This window comes from Fukomys damarensis, unplaced genomic scaffold (genome assembly GCF_012274545.1).
Source record: "Fukomys damarensis isolate Sample0158 unplaced genomic scaffold, DMR_v1.0_HiC HiC_scaffold_9, whole genome shotgun sequence".
Lineage (NCBI taxonomy): Eukaryota > Metazoa > Chordata > Mammalia > Rodentia > Bathyergidae > Fukomys > Fukomys damarensis.
In genome coordinates, this window is record NW_022900921.1 from 13581317 (window position 1) to 13602569 (window position 21253).

General features: G+C 43.0%; 1 protein-coding gene across 4 annotated transcripts in view; it reads right to left on the reverse strand.

Annotated features, from left to right (window-relative positions):
• The window catches only part of Atp10b (ATPase phospholipid transporting 10B (putative)), a 301108-nt gene that overhangs the window by 87214 nt on the left and 192641 nt on the right, over window positions 1-21253 (reverse strand). For 2 of the 4 annotated variants that reach the window (XM_010622252.2, XM_033761616.1), the window contains 2 exons: window positions 14199-14493; window positions 13420-13614 (listed from right to left, as the gene is read on the reverse strand). The exons of 1 other annotated variant lie outside the window; for it this stretch is intronic. In XM_010622252.2, coding sequence (XP_010620554.1) covers window positions 13420-13614; window positions 14199-14473 — 470 coding nt within the window. In that variant the 5' untranslated portion in view covers window positions 14474-14493. Of the gene's footprint in view, window positions 1-12084; window positions 12677-13419; window positions 13615-14198; window positions 14494-21253 lie in introns of those variants that run through there. One more of the 4 variants, XM_010622250.2, reaches the window with a different exon arrangement.

The window sequence follows — 21253 nt, forward strand, 5'->3', positions numbered from 1 at the left end:
CCCAGCACAGGTGCCCACCACATTCGGGTTTCACATCTTCTGGGGACATCTTTTGGTTTAGTCCAATATTTAATGATGAGTTCTGCTCTCCTAAAGAATCAAGTCTATCCCACTGTCCACTTTAAAAAAATATTTTAAGGAATCCATCAGCATTCTTATAAAGCCTTTTGTGCGATGCCAGTCCACTTTCAAAGTGTCCTGAGTTATTCTCTGTATAACAGTTTCATTGTCTGTCCTGGAGGTGGGGGCTCTTCTTGGGCTGATTTGGAATATTCCTCTTTCAACATGGCCTTTGGAACCTGTCCAGTGGTCCACACGTGGTCTTTTTAGCTGAACGCAACTGGCTTGAAGCTGGGCACCTCCTGAGCACAACCAGGCTTGGAGCACTGGATTCTGTTTTGTGCTTGCTACGCTGCAGCTGAGGCCCTAAGGGCACGTTACTGTTTCTGATGGAATCTGAGCAGCCCTGGGCCTTACCAGTCCATTTTATCACATAGAAAGGGATGTGAACAATAACCCCAAGAAGGATGAGGTGTTTGCTGTCCTCCTTGCCTTCTGCGGCTCTCTGGAGAAACCCAGACAGGCCTTTGCTGGTCATAAGGAATCCCTCCCCAAGTCTTCCTCGAGCCTCTGAAAGGAAGGTGTTTACATTTGGAAGGCCGAGGGAAGACTAATCTTTAAAAGAATCAGAGACATTAGAATTGGGGAGCGGCGATGTGGAGGTGACCCCTGGGCATGAGGTCTCAGTACTGCAAACCTAATTCAACCAATCCATGGGCAACTCCACGCAAGTGGCTACTGAGACCACTTCTGAGCATTTGGGGGCAGTGTGCCTGGAGCATTTTAGTCTCATTTCTCCCTTACGTGCACAAGCATACAAGTACCTCTGAACTATCTCAGTCTGTGCTTCTACTCTACCTCATGTCACTTTTTAAAAATGAAGAACAGGGACAGTCACAGTGGGTTGTTTCCCTGAGTTGCCTCAGAAATACCTGTTTCAAACTTTGCTTATTTATGCTTAGGGTGGATGCCTTTCCACCAAGCTAACTGGCTAATTCATCACGTCTCTTTGCTGACTCAGGACCATACTACTGTTTTTTCACAGAGTAGGTCTGGGATTGCTGTTTAAATATTCAAGCATAAGGCACTTTAAAGGCATTGGAATGGTCCGAACCTTCAGGGAACAAAGGATTCTCACACACTGAAGGAGGGACTGTTTTTTTATGGTACTGTTTTTCTATTTTGACAGACAGCTTTAAAAAAGGGTGGTTAAACATTATAGCAAAATTGCCAAAAGGAACAAGAGATTATCATTCCTCTAATCTGCCTCTTCCCTTCCTTTTTTTGTTTGACCTATGTGTTCTACTAGACAATGCTTTGGGGCTGTGGGGTATCAGTCGCGCTATAACCTCAACATTCCATGTGGTATTTGAGGTTGGATTTAGGAATAACATCTCTGAGCAACATCCTGATGGCCAGCACTTTCAGAGCGCACTGGTGTAAAGGATGAAGGATTTGGCCAAGGGCGGCTGGGATTGCTGCATTCTGAGATAAAGTAAAGTCGAAGCCCCAGTACTTTGTCTATGAACACTGAATCTCATTCTTCCCTTTCTAATAAGGGACTCCACTGCTTATTATGGAAGGTGGAAGCCTGCGGACATGAGCTCCAGCATATACGTATATGAGCAGTCAGTTCTATACATGGGCTGGGTGTTGTCCTGTCCATCCCCACCCTGATGGAGGCATCAAAAGATGGAGGAGACACTCCCAAGCCATGTGCCAGACCAGCCTCTGTCTTATTTCCGTTTCTCCTTGGAGTCCAAGGAGATCACCGCTGTATCGGCAACGGTTGCCTCTGCCATTCTTCTCGATGCAGGCCTCTCTTCTTTAGGACAGCACACAGGAGGGAAAGGACTTTTCCGGTTACTGGTTTGCCCTCCCCCAGACAGGACCTGCCTAACTTTGGTTTTGTGCTCTTCAGACAGGCACATATACCATCTCTCCAGATAAACCACTTCTGGGTATCCAGAGGGACTAAAGCTATAGGCTCAACATGGCTTTGAGGTATTTTTTTTTTTTTAAATAAAGTTTTGGTGGTAGACATAGTTTGGTAACACATGATTTGAAGAAGTTCATTTATAGCAACCTAGCTATAGCTATGGAATATGAGGCAGCACTCACAGAACATTTAGTGATAAGATAAACGAGACACGGAGAGAATTTCCTTCTTGCAGTTGTCCCCTTTGCGCAGGTCATCCAGTTCTCTGGGGTCTCCTTACCTTTCCCACTGTCAGGGAGTGTGTCTACGGAGAAGCCAGGGCTGCACAGCCCAAGGGGTGAGAGGCAGAACGCACTGAAGCAGCGAAGTGGGCGCTTCTGCAGGGGGTTACACCCAGCTGTGACCCAAAGCTGGCTAAGCTGCCTGCGGGAGTCAGTCCCTCATTAATCCAGCTGCCCCAGGTGGACCCACCCACAGGCTCTCCATTGTCCCCCCCACTTCGCTAGTTTGCACCTGGAAACTTACTGCTATTTTAGTTTCGTGCCATAGTCACTGCTGTTCAAAAATAAGGCAAATCAACACGGCTTGGGACAAAGACTCCATCTGGCAGACTCTGCCTTGAGGAGAAGTTAAGTGGTGCAATGTTAAGCAGCTTTCTGAGAGGGGGATAGGGCTTATTAAGAGGTAGATAAACATCAAGAGAGGTTTGTAATCAACTGTGTTCCACAGGGGAACAGGTGAGAGGGTAGGAAGAGAGGAGAAGAGGCCACTTGCAGCTCCAATAACTGGGTTTTCTAAAAAGAATCTCCGAGTACTCTAGGAGAGATGTGTCAGGAGGATAAGCTGTCTGGCGGAAATTGCTATTCAAAATAAGAGGATGAGTTGACCCGAGCTGTCATTTAAAGCTTAAATGCCAGGCCCAGGACTCACTGAGCTCCCGCCCTGGGGGCAGGGGTAGAGAGTACCAAGAAGAATGAGTGTAGTACGTGGATTAAGAACATCTTCGAATCCTGTGTGACCTTGGGAAAGTTACTTAGCCTCTCAGAGCCTCTGTTTCTTCACCTGCCATTTGAAGGCACAGAGCTGCTGAGAGGTGGGGGGACACGAGCCCCAGAAAGGACTGAGCTCATGGTTTTGCACTTCTAAGTTCTCCATAAATAGAGGCTTCCTTTATTGTGAGGAGGGCAACAGCCATAATGATTACTAATAATATGGTGTTGTCAAAACACCAGCCTGCAGCCCTCAGAGCTTTCTCCTTCGTGTTATTTTGTGCTTCTAACTACGTTCCATGGCTTGGGCTCAGGCAACAGCAACCTGCAAACATAAGAAGCTGTACAAATCCAAATCTTTTGTTAAACCCAGAAAAGAAGCACCAAGTTGAACACTTCAGGTTCTGGAGGGTGGTGACCAGGACACATTCCCAGATGTGTACATCTCTAAAATCTGGGCTGGAGATGTTTTAAAGCTCCAGTTCAATCTCCACTCTTCAGGTGGAGAAACTGAGGCTGGGGACAGGGCATGACTCAGCTACTGTGCACAGTAATCTAGTTGAGTCTGGACCTTGACCTCTTCCTGCAGTGACAAGGAGAATCAAAGGGCTGCTGGCTGATTTGGGGGTCCTTGTAATGTCTCCTGGTGAGCAGTACTATGTTACATTGGAGACATATGGTAGCCAAGAAGTTTTGGAGTCAGATGAATTGCCAGTAACACTGGGAACTACCTTTTCGGTGAAGTGCGCCCTTGAACCTCCTACTTAACTTTCTGACCCTCAGTTTATTCTTTTATCAAATGGACAAATCTCTTCCACAGCTTGTAGTGAAACTGGAAGTAATAAACTGTCTAATAACCTCACAGTAAATGGTGTTTATGGCTGCTAATGCTATCATTGTAGTTACTATGTAACTTGGAGCTGAGGGATCAATGCTTTGGAGACAATCGTCTAGAGACTGCTGTAAGTTGTTCATGTTCATTATCTGATTCAAAGGAGAGGTTTTGCTTTGGGGCTGTGGTAAGAGGCAGTAGAAATTAAAGAAAGGGAGCCGTGGTAGTATAACCTTAGTGCCTGAGCTGGCCCCAGGAAATGGCACAGAAGTAGGAGGAGTTAGGCTGAAGGGAGCCTGCCTGGGGAAGAAGGCAGGCAATGAAACAGGGCTCCCCCACCCTCCTATTCTTGGCCCCTACACCTGCCTATTTGCTACAGACTACAAAAGGGATGTGCAAAGCTTGGAGGACTCAGAGAAAGCTTAAAAGGGAACAGCTGAGTCCAGGAGGACAGTGGGAGACCCCGGGAAACACGAGGGGTGTTCCATGTGCCTGAGATGGCCTGCTTTACCTGCGAAGGCTTGAGGGGTAGGGTGGGAGAAGAGAAGTCCGAAATTAACAGATTGGGGCGGAACTTATCTGTCAGTGTGGCATTTGTATTAAGGTGACTTCATTCTCATCCAGAGGCCGGGGAGGCCTGGAACACCGGGGTCACAGTCACATGGTAGGAGGCTGATGTCCCAGGCCTGCGGTAATGTCTATCCTTGACACAACGGAGTGGCTGTCACAAACAGAAAGCCGAATGGAGTACAGAATGTCCCCAAGAGGTGACAGTCACGGAACACCGTGCTTCACAGGACAGGGCAGTCACAGGTGCTTCCCTGCAAGGTCATAGGCACAGATTATGTGCAGGTATGCAGTGCTGCCCCAGGTGCCTTTCTCTAACCTTTGCAGATCCAAATCCAAGCTTTCTCTTTTTACCTCTGGGCACTGAACATCAATGGGGCACATTTTGTTGCCACACTCGTTTGCATATCATGGTTCTGTTTCCTAAATGTTTCATGTTTTATATTCAGCTATGTGATAATCTTGCGGAGAGCTCGGATGACCCTGGATCTTACAATTATGTACGTGTATGGGGTTGGGTATGTTGTGTAGCCCATGGGGAGTAGTCAGTAAGTATTTACTAATGGATTTCATAAGAATTATCTACAGGAAAGAAAAGTTTTTCCTGACGTGTAATCATTTTAACATGTACTCTATGTCTTTGCCTTGCCCAGTGGAGATGTCTAATAATACTATGGTCTCATGTTATTGGCTTACATGTGTGGAGCACCTGTATGGGTGCAGGCCTCTGCTGCCTAATAATAAAGGAACTTTTATTATTACCACTTTCTCTATTTCACAGATGAGAAAACTGAGAAAGGTTAACTAACTTGGGTAAGGCCACAGAAGTGTGTCACCCAGAATGTATGAGTTGCACCTCTGGGAGGATCGTGGCTTTCCGTGGTTCCTGGCTCTACCTGGGAATGAGGCCAAGTTGATGACGCCTCCGAAGAAGGTGACATAAACCTAGCGGAGGCTGGCATGAGAGCATGAGCCTCACCTTTTGGCATCTGAGCTCTGCAACGACAGGAGAGGCTCTACATCCTCACTTGCTGACACACAAATCATGCCTGGTGACAAGAGTGCAGCGCTCCAGGGACACTTGGATTCTTGTTTATGACTCTCCCACCTGTGAGTTTTGAGGAGGAACAAATGCTTTCTCTCCTGCAATGACAAGGTGAAGTCGGCCCGAATAGTTTATAGCTTTCCACAAGCACAGGGCACGACTTTGGGAGTGTGAAGCTGGGCGATTGTGAAACAGATGCCTCTGAGAGGAGCCAGCCAGGCTTCCTGGTGCCAAACACTGAAGACCCGGGGCTGGATGTCTTGGTCTGGTCGTCTGTGATTCCAGACCATGGCGCCTTTCACCTGACACTGGGTGCTTCTCCTCTACCTACATTTTTCAGATTCCTTCCCAAGGCCCATATTGCTATTATTAGTTTGGCTAAAGGTTTTTGTCTTCTCTCACATGTTCAAACTCCAGGAGTAGCCTTTCCTTCGTACTACCCATGCGTCAAGTTCATGGCAATTCCTGGCTGAGTTTTTAGAGTTTTCCTCAGCAATAACTTAGCTCATGTCTTATGAGTGCTACTCAATGCCAGGTACCACGTTGAACATTTTTTGTTTACTGTCTTATTGAACAACCCTGGTAGTTTCAGGGTAAAGGTGAGTTGATGCTTGTATTTTGATGTTAGGAAAGTTCTGGAAAAGTCTAGACTCCACCCCATCACTCCCTTCACTTCCTTTTGGGTCTCTGTGTTATTCAGAGGACGTGAAAGAACTGGGATCCAACAGCTGCTTTACTAACTGCTGTGCGAATCTGAAATCCTCACACAGACTGTTAGAAAGCTGGGCTATGCCGAGTGGATTAGGCTCTGAGTTGAATGAGGCTTCCCTTTGCTGCAGGTGAGTCTTGGTGTGTCTGTCCAGATGTGCTGCAGACAGGGTAGGTCCACAGGAGTTTCCTGAATTCAGATTTTAAAATCCTGCCACATACAATGGAAGAAAAAACTGAGAGAGAAGAGCATGGGTTTTTGTTTTTACAACACTGCAACCTTGCCCACAAGTGAGGGGGGTGGTGGCGCTCAGTAAGGGTGCTTGTCTTTTAGCATCAAAATTAGCAATCCTCTTGTATCGGTGTGAACTACACCAAGACAAGTGAAAGCGCAGGCTGGGACTGACTTTGGAAAATAGCTTCAAGCTGGCTGGGGATGAAAAAAGAACTACTGCTACTTGTGGTACAGCCCTGAGATGAACAGGTGATAAGGATTATCTCACCTGATCCCATGAGCCCGAGATAGGTGCTACGATCGTCCCCACTCTACAGATGTTGAAACACAGGCCCAAGTGATCAAGTGACTACACAGGGCCAGGGCAGCCGCTCTGAGCTGTGGGGTTTGGGGCCGAAGCGCCTGAGGAAGGCACTCAGTGATGTCCTGGAGAGGCTGCGTCACTCACCCTCCTGTCGCACTGCTCTCTTCCATTTGTTTCTAGAGCACCATCATTTCCAGCCCTTCTGCATGCTGTCTGCATATCTTTTCACAAAACAGACCTTAGAGAGATCGTGATCACTATTTAAAGGTGGTATCATTGGGGTCCCTACTGCTGAAGCGGCTTACATTAGGCACTGGTGGCCCACACACTGCTTAGGTCCTTTTTTTAAAAAAAAATGACAGTGACAGATATATAAAAAGGGAAGTTTTTATACCTATATTGCACATTTTATAAGCAGCCTAGGGTAATTGCTCTTCAACTCAATGTGGCCCAGGCAAGCTGAAAAGTTGGATGCGCCTGAGAGTTAATTAGCAGCAGAGTTAGGACCTATATAGTTGTCTCATGCCTAGGTTTTCCACTGAGGACACAGGCCTGAAAAGAAACCATAAAAATCAGGTTGCAGGCCAACCTAGGTCGGGCCCCCATGGCCGCTGTTGGAAGACTGGCTGTTCTCCTCTAGTATATGGCATGATTTTGATGTTGGAATTATCTTGGTGATTTGTAAGCAACCACCTGATTTACAGAGAGGAGACTCCCTAAGTCTTAGTAAAAAGTCAGATTAATTGAAAAGAAAATGTTTTTGTTACTTTTCTTCTACCTTTCCGACATTTCTTGGCCTTGGTTTTTCTGATACCAGCACTAGCTGCGAACTGAAGTGGGCTCCCTCTGCTGGGCCCCTTCAAGGCCCTCCTGAAGGTCACCTCTGTGGGGAAGGCTTCCCTTGGCCTTCGCATTTCCTGCCGGCAGACTGCTCACTGCCTTGTATGCTCTTCTTGCCTTCGCACCCAGGCCACCAAAGCACACGGGGCCCTGTAGCTGTTTCTGAGTTCCTCAGGACCACTGGACTGAGAGTCCCTGGGGGTATGCGGGGCCGGAGGCAGCACACACACCAAGGCTTTTCATATCTGGTGAATGGGTGAATAAGCGAGTGACAACAGCTGAAATCTCAATGGCTTTTCTCTCATTTCAGTATGGGAACAAACACCATCCTGGATTCCCTTCGTTCACATACCTCCTGCCATCCTCCATGCTTTCTGAATACAAATAAAAATGGACTAAGCTACATGGAAAAATACAAACCTCTTGCCGGGTATGGTTTTCAGATTCATTAAACTGAGCCCTGGGAGAAACTAAGCTAATACAATTCTGAAGCTAATCTCTCCTCAAAGTCATTCCACACATCTGATTAATGGGTCACCTTTCGACCACAAGTACAGTTGCTATATTGAAAGAAAATACTCTGACAGGATTGTAATTCTATTAACAAGGCCTCTGCTGTGTGCAGAAAGATATTTTCTCACAGCACAAACAAGTCTGGACTGGGTGATGCGCAGGATTAGGCAATGAGAGAAATTTTAAGGGCCCTTGGGTCTAAGTGCACAGAAATGAGCAAGGAAAAAAAGGAGCCTTGGTTTCTGAAATGAGAATCTGAGATAAAACTGAAATAGTTGCTGCTTGAGATATAAGCTTTCCTTAGCTCTCAAAAAAATATTGTCCTCTCAGATCTGCTGTTCTGTGTGACTTTCTCCCTTACGCCATTGCTATTTGGCAAAAGGATGTGCCCTGCAGCCTCCATTAGTTAAGGAAATGACTAACATTTATGTAACATTTGTAGCTTCCCATTCCAGGGACTTTCCTAGAATCAGCCTACTTCAGAGTCTGAAGAACTTTGGGGACATACAGTATACAAGGTCTCAGGGGGATCTGTTCACTTAGAGTCCAGGCTGGAAGATGATTTGAACTAATTGAGGAGAGGACCTTGGAGAAGCCTCTGCAGTACCTGATGTCCCGTCCCAGAAATAATAATAATAACAACAACAATAATAATAATAATAATAATAATAATTATTATTATTATTATTATTTGCATTTGGATGACTCTCCTTTGAATAGCCTGAATAGTTTGTGGACTGTATGCTGGATTCCGTTGGGAAGGACTGTGGCTCAGGTGTGATAAACCCCATTACAACAATTCCATTCCCTGTCCTTAAGGGCTCAGTCACGGGTGAATAGGAGACCCACCCAGCAGGGTCCACCAAGAGGGAAGCTGAGAGCATACACTTCTTTGATCTTCTGGGGACTAACAAAAATGTCTTTTTTCCTTTGTGGGTTATCAGATGTAATTATAAGGGATGGCCCTATTGCAGCCACCTCACTGCCATGAGGCAAGTTAACCTGAAGGTCAAGATGACACAGACAGAGGATAAACACAAAGGACTACTGAGCTGTGGTCTAGAATGACTGAACCATGCTGCTGACTTTCCTACCTCAGGGCATTTGTAATGAAGGAAACCAACAAAATCCCTTTGTTGTTTAAATTTGTTTAAGTCAAAGTTTCTGCTACTTGCAGGGCAGAACGTCTCAAATGACACAGCCAAGTTAAACAAAATTGGACAGGATACTTACTGGGCCTTTCTTATATCAACATGCATTGTTGGACTCAAAAGAAGACTCATTTTCAACCATTATGCCAACTTACTGGTCTGTGGGTTCAGTTCTTTCATAGTGTATCTCACAGAACAAGATCTAGTCTTGCTTTCAAGGTTTATGAAAGACGGAAGCAAGAGCCAACAGCTAAGTGACTTTCCTGTTATTATGATATAGTTGTAGGTCTGGGCCTCTTTTCTCACATCTAGGTCACATTCCCTCTGGTCCTGAAGAGCTTCCCTCAGTGATGACCCATTTCAGGAGAACCTGTTCTTTTCCAAAGATCCCAGATTCCTAGGATAGGTTGCAAACGAGGGGTTTCAGACAGCGTAGAACTTCAGATCAAACAAAATAGGTTTGAGGTGTTTGAAAACATTGTATTAGTTGGAAACATTGAAAAACCAAGTTATTGCAAATAAAAACATCAACTTTAGCTCCCTTAATAAGAACTCAGTCTGGCAACACTAGACCGATACCTCTCTCTACAGGACGAATGGCCAGTTGTGCCTCCTGGGGTGAAAACACGGGCTCCCCAGTTTCCCGTGGTGCCTGTGATTCCCTGCTGTATCCTGACACTGAAGCGAATACCTGGGTAACACTGCTTCTCACTCCCTACACCTGCTCCATTTAACTCCCTAATTGCGCTACAGTTGATTGCTATAATCGAAAAAGTGAAATTTCCCAAATGTACATATTTTTAAAAATCCCCCACACCAGTAAATTTGGAGCAACAGTAAGTTAATGCACAACCTTTTTTTTATTTTACTGTGCATCCTTTTTTCAATCCCACGTGTGTCCTGGGTCACCAGGGCTAGTATGTGTTTTTTGGCCATGGACATCTTTGTTCAGAGACGCTCTCTTTGCTATTCTCATGGCACTAAAAACTCTTTGTGGGAGACACTGCTGTGAGAATCTGTTGTGTTCCTCCCTGCTAGTGAGCTGGTAGACTAATACCTTTCTTTTTCTAGATTGCTACATTTTGGTCTTCTGATGTCCCTGGAAGCCATTTTAATAACATAATAAGCATGCTGGCCAGGGCAGTCCGGTTCCCAGCACAGGTGAGCCTGTGATCTGATCAACTCTTAAGATTACCCACAGGAAGAGGCTCATTATTTTTGGAAAATCTGGCAAATTGGGAAAAAACAGGACCAGGCTTGTAGTAGTCCACTTGCATTCCTTTCCAAGGAGTCAGTTTCTTGGATCAACATTATACCATCTTCCATTAAAAAAAAAGAAAAAGAAAGGAAAAACAATAAAGGAGAAAAGTGGCAAGCAAAAAGCAACAGGTATATCGTTGACCAAGGACAAATAAAAACTGCCTCTTTCAAGGAAGGCACCACACCCTGGTAATTATTTCTTCCTTTTTTTGTAATTCCTTTACTCAGAGGTGAGGAATGTCTCAATCTCAACTCTAGGTCTCCAGTGTGCTCAGAACATTTAGGATAATTAGCTCTGGCTGGGAAAAACCAAAACAAAACTAAACACAGCATCTGCTTAATTTTTGTAGATAGAAAATTGTGGCCCAAAGAGGCCAGAAGATCATTTGCTACTGGGGGCGAGTATGGAGTTGGACTTAGGGGCTCTTGAGGGACAAACAAGTCTGGGTTACTTGGAGGCTTCCCTGGCTGAAACTGTAGATAGACTTTGCTCAGAAGCTCTCTCATCAGCCAGCTCCAAGTCCACCATGTTTCGCTCCCAGGGAAGAGAGCCCCTCCTTCGAAGTCATCAGTTCCTAACAGGCTGGAGGGTCCACCTCTCATTCTAACAGGGGCCACAGCAGCGGAGAAATTTCTGTTCCACTAAGGTCAGAGATGGGTGCTTTCCCTTTGCAGTCAGAATTTAAACTCCTGTCTGCAGTCCATTTAGTCATCTAAAGTGACTAACTTGCAGCTCAGAAACACTCTCTCTCCCTGGAATCTTTCAGGATGCCAGGCTTCATTCCCTTGCTTCTTGTGAGGCTCGTGAATTGTCGCAAATTAGAGATACGCTCTGACTCTCTTCTTCCCTTACTGAGAGAAAAAAAAAATGCTCTATATACCTAGCACTCCAGTTTGGTAATTTTCCCAGTAGAATTTTGTAAAATAACAACATATAGAAAGTGACATTAAATAATGTGGCAAGATGGTGGCTTGCAGACTCTGTTGTGTTGGGACATCAGAGAAGACATTGAGGGACAGTCTTGAAGGAGAAAATGCTAAATGTAAGTGCAGTCTGCATTTGGTGGGCACTTCTACATATAGGCATAATACTAAGCATTTTCTAAGGATTATCTTGTGCAGTTCACACCACCACTCAAAGAATGACTCCAGTTTTACAAATCCCAAGATGAGGCTAAAGGAGGTCACATCAATTTCCCAGGGTCCCAAGTTAGTAAGAATCGGAGACAGTATCTAACCCCGACCGTGTCCCTGGTTCTCTTAACATAGTGTCCCATTACTGCTCTGGAAAACAGTGATAGCTTTTTTCCTACAGGTGCCCCCAAACATGCTTACATATAATCATTGAGTGCCACATTGCACCAAGGTGGGAGGAGAATTAATGCAAAATTAAAAAATGTTGGATACACTGTAACAACAAAGAAAATACCACATAATGAAGTTTTCCTAATTTTGAAAGACTGACTCAATCCTCTTTGGCTTTGTAAACTGTAACCTTCACTTTAGAGAATGAAACACTTTACTGAAATTAGAATAATGGTATCTCCCTACCTCACTCCTTCTACAAGCAGTAGCTGTAGCAGGAGCGGCCACAGAAAGATCAGAGGGCCAGAGAGACAGCCCAGCCATCATTTGCTTTACCTGTTGTAGATGAAACACTCCCGGTTATTGATGACTTTATCAGATTTGTACCTCCAGAAGTCTTCCCACGCATCCTTGAAGGCAGTGACTGCTAGGATGCCACAGATTGGTATCATGCTCACTTCGGGCTGGAAAGCATTGACCACGGGGATGAAGTTCAGAATCACAATGCCCACAAAGTACAGATTCGCGAACCGGTGGAGCTGCTCAAAGATGTTCTTGGGTATGAAGGATAACAGGGTATACTTGCTGGTCTTAATGTGATTCCCACGATATTGGTGGTTAGGATTCTCTTTTTGGGACCATCCTTCAAAAAGCAGGTTGGAGACCACCACTCGTTTCTTGTCTTCTTTCCTTTTCCTCCTTTTCTTCCCTTCTTGTCTCATTTCTACTCAGTATTGCCTCTTTAATCCTCATAATTTACTTCTCATCTTTTACTTGCCTTCCTGGTTGAATATTCTTTTTTTCTCTTCTTTCAAAAGGAAAATTAAACACGAGAAGCCCACATAGAAACAGCAGGGGAGAAATACGACAAGGAAGCAGCTTGTAGAGAGCGAGTGTGTATCTACCCGGCCAGTTCCTCCTACTTGTGTGAGACTCCACCTGTTGGAACGTAGACGTCATCTGCAGGTGTCTTCCTTCCCCATGTGAGGAAGCCAGGAACAGGTGCACTAACTCTGGGTCCTAAAACCTACCTGGTTAAGCTCTAAAAGCAAGGATTTTTAGCCAAGAAACTCAGAGGGTATTAAATGGCATACATTTTCCTGTTTGGGAGGAATTGTCTGATACCCTTCAAAGATTTTCACCTGAATGTAGTCTCCTGAGGCGATCCAGTTAACAGAGAATCTAATTCTTGAGCTGCCAAATCCACTATTAATAATGCAATGTCCTTGTGCTTAATAATATGAACATTTTCACAAGGATTCCAACTTTAGGGCTATTAGCAGTTTTGGCTGAATGATAGTTCTTCATTGCATGTGTGTGTGTACATGTGTGTGTGTGTGTGTGTGTAGAGAGAGAGTGTGTGTGTGAGTGTGGGTGTCAGTACTATATACTGGAGGATGTTTAGCAGCACACGTAGCTTTTATCCACTAGAGGCCAGCAGTGGCCTCCCTACCAGTAGGACAAGTAAAAAATATCTCCGGATATTACCAAATGCTCTTGGGCAGGTAGTTGGGGTGTTGGGGGTGGTGTCAAAATCGCCTTCAGTTGAGTCACTGAACGAAATAAACTTAAGAAAATATAATGTAAAAAAAAAAGAGACCTACCTTTTGAACATGCTAATAAGTTGGTATAACCTATTTGCATGAGAGAAAACTGGGAGATTTCTTTTACCTTTCATATATTTGAATGTTGCAACCATTTATCTCTGTGTCAAAACGGTATCTCCTGAAATCCTCCATGCCATCCTTAACCATGATGAAGAACAGGACAATGACTAAAGGTAACATGGTAATTTCCCTGTGGAAGACTTCCATGGATGGTATCCAATTCAGAATCACCAGGAACAAGAAATACAGGTTAGCCCACCTGCAAGGGGCAAGCAAGGTGAGAATGAAAATCACAGAGAAGAAAAATGCTCTCCTCTCTATTTCTCCTCTATTATTGGCCCTTACTAATGTAAAGGACATTCTCTTTTAGTGTCACCTTAAATATTACAGTAAGGACCTTGAACCAGTAGATCCAGATTTAAATTTTGTTTCTACTGTTTAGTAGTAGGCTGACCTTTTTGGGCTGGTTTTCGGTGTGGTAAAGTGGTGATAGTCCAGATTTCTCTATTATTCACCTCAGCAGCACCATATATCTCTCCATGAAAATACTTATTCTAGCTGTAATTTTACATTGTTTTTAAATTTAAAAATGAATGTCTCTTTCACTAGAGAGTACATTCAATGAGCTCTATTTCTCTATTCTTTTTTCTTATGGATCTCTAATGCCCAAGAGATGAAGGGACGCATATTTATTTAATGAGCGAATGAATGAGAGAAACTTCACAAGACACATGTGTTTGGGTGTGAAAGGAAAGGTGGTCCTCAGAGGCAGCATCACCTGAGTTCACCTAAGTGGCAAATACTTGATTAAAATGTGTGTTGTCTGGACCCGTGGCTGTGTACCTGTGAAACTGCTCGAAGAGATTCTGAGGTAGGAAGGTGAGGAGCGTGTACTTGGTGGTACAGATCTTGTTGCCTGCGTAATTCCCGGATAGCTTCTCCCAGTCCTGGTAGCACATGCCATTGTTGGGAAACACAATCCGCTGCAAAGGCAGGCCCGAGCTCTGCCTCTCCCTCAGTGAAGACAGCAGTGGGGTGGTTTCTGACGGAGACTTGGGGGTGCCATCTTGGACTCGCCACTGCCATCGGTGCCAACACGAGTCCATGGAGAGGGTCATTTCTAGCGGCAGCCTCACGTCTGAAAAGAGATATAGGAAGTCTCTGTGGTCAGGAGATGTAGGTGGCATTTCGGCCTGGTCATTTGTTTATGCGAGGTGGATGTTGGCATCTAATTCTAAAAAAATAGGTTCCCATCCTCTAACCCCTATGTTCTGGAGCTCGAGACATTGAAAAAATGATAAATATCTTGAAAGCAGTCATGGTGAATGAGACCTTTTGAGGGCCTAGTCGAGACATTCAGAGAAAAGCAAACATGTAGCCTGGTAGGCTGTGACCCTGGAGCTCAGACTTTTAGAAGTGATTTAGTCCTAACTCTGAGCTGTGCTGCTTTTACCCTGCTCATCTTCAGTTTCTTCACTTTACTGTGAAATAAAGAAAAGTATTCAGAGTATACTTTTTTATGTGATTTTTCTGACAGGGACAAATTGGACGCTGCATGAAGGTATTTTGACGTGTTTCAAAGCTAAAGGAAAAGTATTCACTCTAGAATTTCTTTAACTTAAAAATGTTTCGGGAACTAAGACCACTGCAGACAAGCTCATGTATTGTCAGAACCTCGAGTGCAGATGATGAATGAGATATAAGAAACAGATCCTTTTCTAACACTCTTGGGCCTGAGGTCACTGAGCTTGCTGACTCTTGTCATCATGAATGTCAACTAGCCTTTGCTGGCCAGGCTAGGGATGGGGATCCTGCCCTGTTCCCCACTCAATTTGGGTGATTTCTGAACCTGAGCACTTGGCCAAGCAGATCGTCTTTCTAGATGGCAGAGGAATAGTGGCTTTACCATCAACCATCTTCCTGCTTCTTAGCTCTCATGGTAGAACCTATAAGAAGTTTCATTTTGGACAAATTTTGTTTCAATACCCAGAAGTACATTACTGAAAGACACACTTTGAAAAGGCAGAATTTGTATGCAGTGGTCTTTCTCACTTAGTAGGCTTATAGGATAGTTCTCTTTTGAATGAATAACTTATAGTTATTAACAATCTTACAATGAACAAGCCAACCTGGCCTTGCAAATATGATCACTTAGGGAAAAGAATTCCATTTCTAGTTTAAATGGTAATATTTTACCTTCCTGATGCTCATATGATTTGCCTCTCATCATCATTCTTCTCAGGGTTTTAATCAATCCAAGTGATTTTCAGCCCCACAGACCTCAAGGTTGTAAGGAACTCTTCAGAGTATAAATAAGCCCTTGTAGCAAGCATTAAAAAATACAATTATAGATGCTCACCATAACACGACCAAAAGCAGTATTATGATGTTTGGCAAACCAGGAATCATTTCTGGTAGCTTCTTTCTTATTAAAAAATACACTCTTTTCATGGATTTTTTTTTTTTTGCTAAACAAAAGGATCAAAAGATAACTATGACTAGAGTTAAGTATGCAAATGAGAAAGCCTGGCTAGTGCCTTACATCTCAAACTCCTCTCAATAGTAGGTGGTGAGATCTTTTTAAATGAAGACATTGAACTGATACAAGGGATGAGGGTATTTTAGGTAAGTGTGGTTTAAACATCCATTTATCATAATCATAGCCTTTTTCTTTTTAATGTCATACAATAAGCTTCCTTGAAAATAAAGCTGATGTAAAAATGGATGTCAGGGGGCTGGGATTTAGCTCAGTGGTTCCACTGCCTGCCTCGCGAGCGCAAGGACCTGAGTTCGATCCGTGGTACCAAGAAAAAAAAAATGGATGTCATGTTAGTAGATGAAAGTTTGAAGACCAACTGGATATTTCTGCAAATTCAAAGTGTACTTCCTTGGTAGTGTACATCCAATGATTAACAGAAGCACTTTAGAGTAGAGAAAACTGGAGGACACAAGGTAACTCAAGACAGTCAAGTAAATAGCATCAACACTGGGAAAAGCTCGCATCTTGTGCCTCCCAATTTGATCTGTGTAGAAGAATACAATGTCTTAAGTCTGGTGGAAGCCTTTAAAAAAACAAAGTTAAGCTGGGTTTGTGGCACTACCCAAAATCTCAGCTACTCTGGAATCTGTAGCAGGAGGACCACTTCAACACAGGAGTTCAAGGCTAGCTGGGCAACAGTGAGATCTGTTTTAAAAGTATCTCAGTCAAGGGCTATTTCATAAAATAATAGGCCTATGCTCTTCAAGTGTCAAAGGCCAGAGAAAGGCAGAGGAACTGTTTATGGTTGAAGGAAGATTACAAAGATATACAAACTAGATATAATGCTTAACTCTGGATTGACTCCTGAACTAGGGAGATAAGTAGCTATGAAAGATATTATTACACAATAGATGAAATTTGAATATGAATGGCACTTAGGAAATAGTATTTTAGTAATATCAAATGTTCTGAGTTAGGTATTTATATGGTGGCCGTACAAAAATATACTATTGTTCTTAGGAAATCATCCCTAAAATATTTTGGGGTAAAGGACAAGATATCACCGTGGTTCAGAAAACAAGGGCATATGTTTGTGTAGGAATCCACTCACAAACAACGGCAGAATCAGGAAAGGTGTCCTGGACAAAGAAACATTTATCCAAACAGTTTCCTGAAGACCATGTAAGCCTTAGTCAGACAGAGGTTGGGGAAGGGTGTCCCAGTAGAAGAACTGGTTCTAGATACAGAAAACGGTCCACAGGAGTTTTACATGGAGCCAGGGAAGAAAGAACAGCAGAAGCTGAGGAAAGAGAGATAGATCTGGGTCAAAGGGCCTGTTAAGCTCTTATTTCAGAGGAAGAGGTAGTCCTGAAGAACTTTAGGCAGAAAAATGCATTACTGTGAGCTATGGAATCTTCACAATGTCCTCAGCAAAAGGAGGTTAAGTTACCCAAACTAATTAAAAAGTTAAAAAGTAAGTTAAATGAAAAGGAAAAAAAAAAAAAAACGGGCCGGAGAGACAGAGATTGGCAACTTTTCAGCCTACTGTTTCTCTCTCCTCTAAATGATCTGTTCCCTCCCAACAGTAGAACAGGAAACAAAGTGGGGCTGTATAAACCTTTTATCTGATGTGCGTTTTTTTTATTGCTTTCAGAAATTTTAGGGAGGGACATACCTGACCTGATAGCCCAAGGTCCTTCCCCTTGTAAAGTCTCTGTGCTGATTTCAAAATGGCGCCTCCCACCACCGGTAAATTGAGGCTCACCTCGCCTCACTGATTCACATTCAGATCACTTCTGACTCCGAGGGGTCAGCCTCAAGCACCACCCTTGCTTTCTTCTGGCTGGAATGTCCCTAGATTGGAGGGGGACATTCCTGGAAAGTGGGTCATTACTTAGCTACAGTTTTCTGAATAAGCCTGTTTTTTGTACACAAACTGTCTCCATTTTTACCTACCTCATATTTGCAGTTGACCTCAGTTCCTTCCTTTTACTCTTCCTGAACACAAATAAGCACCATTATTAGCAAAATTCATTTTTATGGTTAGGAGGTCAACCAGTCATTTATTAAATCAACAAATACTTATTGAACACTTGTTTTAGACAAGATATGTAAAATATACACATTCTTCCTCCTTCCCCACCTTACTGTGGTATGGCAGAGTATTTATTTATCAATTTATTTTTGTAGTACAGGAGACTAAATCCAAGTCAATCACACTAAAATACACCTCTAATCCTTTTTAAAGAATTTTTTTTTAGACAGTCTCTCTCTAACTCCCTATTGCCTAGGCTGTGATCCTGCCTTGGCCTCCCACAATGCTGGAATTACAAGGACGCACCACCATGTCTGGCCATGGCAGAGATTTTAAACACATGTTCACAGAATTAAATATATATTCACCAACAGAGGGTGGGGTGGGGGTAAGTGCCACAAATCAGAACAGTATGCAGTAAGATCAGATTTTGGAGGGAGGTGGCCTCGTCCTTGAAAAAGTGAGGCTTAGCCTAGACTAAGGAATGAGTGAGAGGAGATAGAGATTGTGTGTGTGCATACATGTGTGTTCGCATGTATGTGTATGTCTGTAAAGGAGCATACTAAGAAGCCACAGCCACCTCTGTAAACTTCCCGTGCCTAGCCAACATGGTGACTTCAAGAATGGCAAGAAGACCTAAGGGGGAAAGCAGGAATAAGCACTTACTACAGAATAATTTTCCCTGCATGCACAATTCTCTAAAAAGTGTGCTGGTCAGGACCACAAAGCGGAAGCTATAAAATTAAATTACATTTAAATTCTTAATAATAGTAGACTATCCTGATATTAGAATCATTAAGAATTTAGGAAAGTGTGTCCTTCACTTAACCACAGGAATTTTTAAAGCACTCTACCTTCAGGACAGAATGTGTAAATCTCTCAAAAATTATTTTCTATCAGACAGTAACATAATAATTACCTTAGAAGAAAGAACTTGGGAATTGTATGTCCATGAATCAATTATATCAGTTTTCCCCAAATTGTAATCATTCTTGAGTTGCTTCCCCAATATTTACCATATCCTATGTTTAAATATGACAGTAGGAAAATGCAACATGATTCATTTATCATATGAAATACAATATAATTCATGTAAGTCAATTCACTTCTTATAAACATAAGTATTGACTGGCTTTGTGCTAAAGCACTGATATTTGAAATTAATGAGTTTGAGACTCTTGATATTTCAAAAAAATAGGCATTAACAGAAACTACTTTAAAATAAAAATTGTTGGAAGAAAAGGGCTAAAGGTATAGGGAAAGCAGGAAGGGTATGGGAAAGGTAATAAGGGAAAAGAAAAAAAATAGGAGAAAATGAAAAAATGGAAATAAAGTCTTTGTAAATGGGGAGGGGAGGAGGGGGTGAAGGAAGGGCAGGGACAAGGGGGAAAAATGAGAACCAAGACCTGTCATGTAGAGGCACAAGATCCCAATAATGAATGCAACTGTGCTGTATACCTAAAATGTGCCAATAAACTCGATAAAAAAAACCTGTTGATTTTTTATTGCAACACTGCCTTATACCTTCTCTCTCCCTCTGCTTCCCTGGGAATCAGATTCAGGCACATTATCACCCATAATGCATCACCATTTTCATTATTTGAGCTGGAAAAGTCACTGGTGTTTTCTGAAAGTTTTTTTTTTCTACCATAGAAAGATCACAACAGCAGTAGATTTCATCAATCCTGAAATAAACTTAAAAATCAGCAAACTAGATTTCTAGCAATTGCCAAAGAATCCTAGTAGGTCAAAGAAGGATTTGTAATAAAACAATCTTATAGCTGGGTGTGGTGGTGCAGGCCTGTAATCCCAGCACTTGTGAGGCTGAGGGAGGAGGATCTGTGTGAGTTCGAGACCAACCTGGGCTATATAGTGAGTTCCAGGTCAGTCTCAACTACACAGTGAGAGCCTGTCTCAAAACCCCCCCCCCAAAAATCTTATTATCAATTCTTCATTCACTTTGTTTTTCTACTTACTTTACATTTGCTTGAAACGTCTCCCTTTTCTATAGTCTTTACTTCTTTTACAGATGAAGAAACAAAGGAAGAGAAAGAGAGACTTTAAAATTTGTCACTTTCTTCCACTACCTTTCTGAAAGATTATATTTCACCTGAATCCAAGATATACATATTTTTCACCTTTTAATATGCCACACAATTGATATGATAGTGTTTTAACACTCCTGAGGTATAATTAAATTGATGGTATTCTAAATTTAAGAAAATACTTTTTGATGTCAAAAATGGCCAGAAACAGAAGTCATCATTCGGAAGGCCCCAGTAAGATATCTGGTCCTGGATCTTCAGGGAACTTCATCAAGGCACATGTGAAGGAGGAGACCTCTTTCCACAGTGAAGCTCTGGTAGGCTAGAAGTCTCGGGGAAGGCAAACCTCTGGATTCTCATTTTTATTGCACTTAGCTACAGGAGTCTACATATACCTGCTTGGGCACAATCAGTTTCCCAATGGGAAGAGCAAGAGCCATGATTGTGCCTCATTTACAGACTACAAAACATGTCCTACAATTAGGATGCCAGATGCCTTCTTCCTGTCTCGAGAGGAAGAAATACTGAATGAGAATGTGTGCACCGTGGGATTGTTCTCTTTGGTTGGGGAACATGGGGCCTAGTGGGAAGGGAAAAGTGAGGAATAGCAACTATCTTAAAGAAAATTAAAGGAGGCACTTTTGGAGAAGATAATCAAAATATTTGACAAAGGAAATCTCTTGGAACAGGTCTTCGTGGGAAAGGAGTGATGACAGAGGAGGCCTTCCCACAGCTCAAACACCATCACGTGGCATGCTCAGCCTCTGTTACTCTTCTTTTAATAAACCCTGATTGCTTTTCTCCTTGCCCCTCCACCTGTGGGGGACTTACTCTGACAGGTTTTTTAAGAGAAAATATTTTAAACAGGCAAGAAGATATTTCTACCGTGTTATACTTCACTGTCTCCCACGTTCAGTAGTTTAGGGTATCACCAGTTACCCAGCAAGCTTGTGTCCCATTTGCTGTACTTGGAGCTTAGACCTCTCTCATGAGTTTGAGGTCAGAGCATCTCACTTCTGTCATCTGTACTTGTGTTCTAAGTATCTCAACGCAAACATTTCTGAAATTCTCAGACTCCTTCCAAAACGTATTTTGCTTCCCGGAGCACTGTTTTACAAACAACATCTCTATTTAACCTCGACAACTTCAAAGTTATCGTTGACATTTACCATAGTTAATTTATTGTAAGGTTCTATCCAGTTTTGCCTTGAAAATATTTTTCAAAGCCATCTGCATCTTGTTTTTATTGCTTCCAATCTAATAAGAGGCACTGTTACATCTTGCCTGGACTGCTGCAATAAACTTTCAGCTGGTCCCTGCATCCTCACTCGCTCCCTCT